The sequence below is a fragment of the Petaurus breviceps genome, unplaced genomic scaffold (assembly GCF_028583685.1).
Source record: "Petaurus breviceps papuanus isolate PSGF00001 unplaced genomic scaffold, PetGlider_PUasm1.0 174, whole genome shotgun sequence".
In the NCBI taxonomy this organism is placed as follows: Eukaryota; Metazoa; Chordata; class Mammalia; order Diprotodontia; family Petauridae; genus Petaurus; species Petaurus breviceps.
Genome location: NW_027185761.1, coordinates 74,585,150 through 74,589,483, shown reverse-complemented (window position 1 = coordinate 74,589,483; position 4,334 = coordinate 74,585,150). Strand labels below are relative to the sequence as shown.

General features: G+C 53.9%; 1 protein-coding gene across 1 annotated transcript in view; it reads right to left on the bottom strand.

The window, feature by feature from the left end:
- AOAH (acyloxyacyl hydrolase) overlaps positions 1 to 4,334 on the bottom strand; it is a 107,112-nt gene that overhangs the window by 4,460 nt on the left and 98,318 nt on the right. Inside the window, exon 23 of the mRNA XM_069084584.1 lies at positions 2,697 to 2,773. Within this exon, the coding sequence (XP_068940685.1) occupies positions 2,697 to 2,773 (77 nt within the window). The remainder of the gene's footprint in view (positions 1 to 2,696; positions 2,774 to 4,334) is intronic.

The following is a 4,334-nucleotide window of genomic DNA, read 5'->3' as shown; positions in this document are numbered from 1 at the left end:
ATCTATCTATCTATCTATCTATCTATCTATCTATCTATCTATCTATCATCTATCTATCTATCCATCTGTCTGTCTGTCTATCTATCCATCTGGTGGAATCCTAATAAAGCTGCCTCCAGCTCCAATATTCTAACTTCATTATGGCCCCAGCCCCATTGAACAGCAGCCCCACTGTACCCTTTCTAACCCCCCCCCCCCCATGTCCTAACTTCTTTGTATCTGTCTCGCTGCTCACTGGAACAACAGGTGTGTCCCTGAACTCTTAGTTTCCACAGAAACAGCAGGTGTGTCCGTGTGATGAGAACCCAGCTACTGCCTCTACCTGGTCACTGATCCCAGACCCATTCTCACAGAAACAGATGTGTTCTTGTATTCAATCACAATCACGTCATCCATCTAGCCCAAGGCAGGACCACGATGCCTAGGACAGCAGCATGACCAGAATGTTTAACCACTGAGCCATAGACTGGATCCCTCCTCCATCACCTGATCCCTTAACGTACCCCTCCTGCCTTTTTAATAGTCATGATTTCTGTTATATAATTACATCTTTACCTTATAAAAATCTATCTTCCTCTCTCTGAAGCTGTTGGTTCCTCTTGGAATTTAGCCCGCTTCATGAGAGGCGTCAATCTCAATAAATGCCTACACTTGGATGAGAGGTGGTCTGACACTGAATTCTTTGAGATGGTTCCAACACTACACATCATGAAACCCCAATAGTTTTTGGGTGGGCAGAGCCCCCACTGCAACAGTTTTTGGTGTCTCTGGGTTTAAACTACAACACATCCATTCAATCATCCATCCATCCATCTGTGTATCTATCTGTCTGTCTGTCTGCCTGCCTGCCTGCCTGTCTGCCTGCCTGTCTGTCTGTCTGCCTGCCTGTCTGTCTGTCTGCCTGCCTGTCTGTCTGCCTGTCTGCCTGCCTGTCTGTATGTCTGTCTGCCTGCCTGTCTGTCTGCCTTCCTGTCTGTCTGTCTGCCTGTTTGTCTGTCTCTCTATCTGCCCAGATGCACTGTGTTACACTCTCCCCATTGACTCATCTACTTCCGACTGTCAGTCCCTAGCACATGCCTCCCAAAGCTGCAGTACCAGCCTTGATCTCTCTCCTGAGCACCTCCCTTGCAATCCCAGCAGCCTGTGGGGCACCCCAGTCTCCACCGTCCCACTCTGCCCTGCTCCCCGAGCTCATCATCTGCCCCCACCTGTGCATCCAATCTTTAGATCTCCCAGGAGAGGGGGTGACCCCTCATGCACCTATTGGATTCTTCCCTCTCCAGCCTTCGTGCGATCACCCCCACAGTTCCCCCCACCCCATCTTTCTGGGTTACTCCACCAGGAGAGTCTTCAAGCTCAGACCAGAGCGCCTTCCCCTGGAGCCTCCCCTCCCCCCTCCCCAGATGGCCTCCCTGGATCCTTCCCCATCCACACCTCAGCCTGCTCCAGGGCAGAGGCAGCTTTGCTATGGGCAATGCTCCCAGCAGAGGCACACAGTCAGTGCTTAATAAATGCTTTTTGGCATGAGGTTTTCCCCTGGTTTTATATTTAATCAGTTGTATAACAAAAGTGCCCTTAAGACAATGGGGGCCCATGTGGCAATGGAGAGGAAGTCCCTTCGGCCCTCCCTTGTGGCTCCTCCTCACGGAGACATGGGCTGTGGCTGTTTTGGTTTTTAGGCATCACTGCAGTTGGTGTGGATACACAACCCTTCCCTTGCTTTGGTCTTTCCTCCCCTGAAAGCCTGCACGGTTAGTCCTCTGGGTCTGAAGTGATTCTGGTGAATTTCGGACAGGGTGTCTCAGAATACATATGCAGGGGCCCTCCCCTCTCCGATGCTGGCTGTGGGATCCTGGGTAAGTCATTTAACCACTCTGCCTCAGTTTATCCATCTGCAAATGTGTGGTAATAACAGCACCTGCTTTGCAGAGATGTTTGTAAAGAGCTTCACCTGCCTTAGAGTGCTACAGAAATGCGAGCTATTGTTATGAATGAGACCACAATAGTGTCCAAGTAAAGGCATCTGTCCTATCTGAGGACAGTGCCAGGGGTGGTTATTGGAGGGAAGCTGGGGCATTACCCGCTCAGACCAGCTCAATCAATGCTAATTAGTCACCAGCCATCTATTAATCACAGACTGTGTGATGGGCCTTGTGCTGGGTGCTGGTTGTGTGCTTGGTTGTGTGTTCTGGGTGGGGCACCCACAGGTCCTGACAGCTGGGCCAGGGAGGGGAGAGAGAGGAGGACAGAGACAGAGTCTGGGCCCAGGCAACGAGGCCTGGAAGATCATGAGAGGAGCTGAGTCAAGTAACCGGGAAGAGCCTAAGGAACCCAGTAGTCTATGGGCCTTGCTTTCCTCTAAGGGCTGCCTCTTAGCACGCCCATGTTGCCTGCTTTCAGAGAGGTTGTGCGTCTCTTGCCTTGTTGGCAGAGTGGAAGGTGGGGCATGAGTGGCCCTCGCTAAATGGGAATTCTGGGAGGTGAGAAGAGTCTGGAGGAAGTGAAGGGTCTGCCAGAGCAGCCAGGGAGAGGAAGAACAGAGCCCCAGGGCCCTGGAATGCCCACAAAGCCCAGCTCGAGGAGCCCTGGGGGTCAGGGAGCACAGGCCCCTCTGGCTGGAGCAGCCCTGCCCAGCTCCGTGGAGGGGCCTTCACAGCCTCCACGTGTCCCCCCTCCCCCCATGCTCTTGCCCTCACCTCATTGGGGTGGAAGCCATCCGCAGGCTCGATCAGCTGCCAGGTCTCGCCCCCTCTCCTCTGCCACTCCTCAGACACTGGAACACAAAACCAAGGCAATTACAGCTATTGGGGACAGCCATGGTAAGAGCATCCTAAAACTGGCAAACCACTTCGCAGCCCCGGCCCCCTTGAAGCTGGAGGGGAAACTCCTCGGGGATTATTAGTACCATTGTAGAGAAGGGGAAACCGAGGCCCAGGGAGTCCAAGGCCTTATGGAAGGCAGGCATTCGAACCCATTCCTTTGAATCTCTTCTTTTGGACTCTAGTCTAGCACCGTGAAGAGGCCCAGAGAGTGGGCAGCCATGGGGTCGGGGTTCCAGCACAGATCTTTGGGTCTTAGTGTGTGGGGTCCTACACAGTCTCCTCACGTTACAGCTGGTAGAGGCAGGAGAAGAAAGGAACTCTCAGGGGCTTGCCAGCTCACTGCTGTTTTCTCTCTGGGCCTACTTTCTACAAAGGGCATCCCTTTCAAAGAACCTACTGTGTGTGTGCATGTATGTGTGTGCATGTACGTGTGTGCACGCCAAGGCCAGCTGGGCTGAAGGCTTCCAGTGTCACGTTTTGAGAAGGGATGGCAATTTCAAAGACTTGTCAGAGCTGGATGAGGCCTCAGAGGCTGTTCACTCTCCCACCCGCTCAGGGGTCTCCTCTCCAGAACCCCTGCTCAGTGGTTGGCAGCCTTGGCTCTGAGCTCTCCAGTAGGGCGGCCTGAGGACCAGCTACATGGGATGCTGCCTAGAAGCCCTCAAACCCTTTCCTGGCTCTGTGAGCTCACTAATGTGGGCGTCCCTCCAAGGATGCCAATTGCAGCCCATCCCTGCCTTCTCAGCACTTGTCCAGACCCTTCCATGAAGTGCCACAGAGACTTTGCCCAGTGGGCACCCCCAAATAAGGAGCAGCCAGGGCGGCGCTGGGAGCTCGGGCAGTGAGGAGGGGGAATGGAGAGGGGATGCCTGAGAGGGTCATGGACTGGGGAAGCAGCGGCTGGGGCTCAGAGGTTGCTGGGCCTGCAGCTGGAGGCGTGCAAACCTCAAAGGCTCACTCAGTGAAGCCTTGGAGAAAGCCAGGCTTCCTCCACATGGCCAGGAGGTCACAGAAGGCTAGGAGAGACATTACATGGAAATCAGTTGCCCAGCTGAGACCTGAGTCCCTCCCTCACAGAGCCTTGTCATTGTGCCCTGTCCTGCCTGTCACCAGTCCTCAATGCCTCCATCTGTGAAATGGGGCTGACAGCACTGACCTAGGCCCCAGGATTTATTGACCAGGGCTGCTCAGATGGTGAGGGAACAGACCACTGCCAGGGACCCATGAGAGAGAGGCCAGAAACTCAGGCCTGACTTGCTGATTTGTCCTGACTCTTAGGGCTTTCATACATACAAAAGAAGGCCCGCCTTTGAGACTTCCCAGTTTTTCTGTTTTAAGCCTAATAAGAAGCCTCTTTCCTGTCAGCTGATAGCCATCCCCATGGCCAGAATCAGCAACTATCCTCATGAGGTCTCATGGCCTCTCCAGCATCTGAGAGGGCCCAGAAGGCCATTAAAACTTGCCCAGGGTGGTGCCACCTGGAACATTTCTGAGGCCGGGGCAGCATCTTCC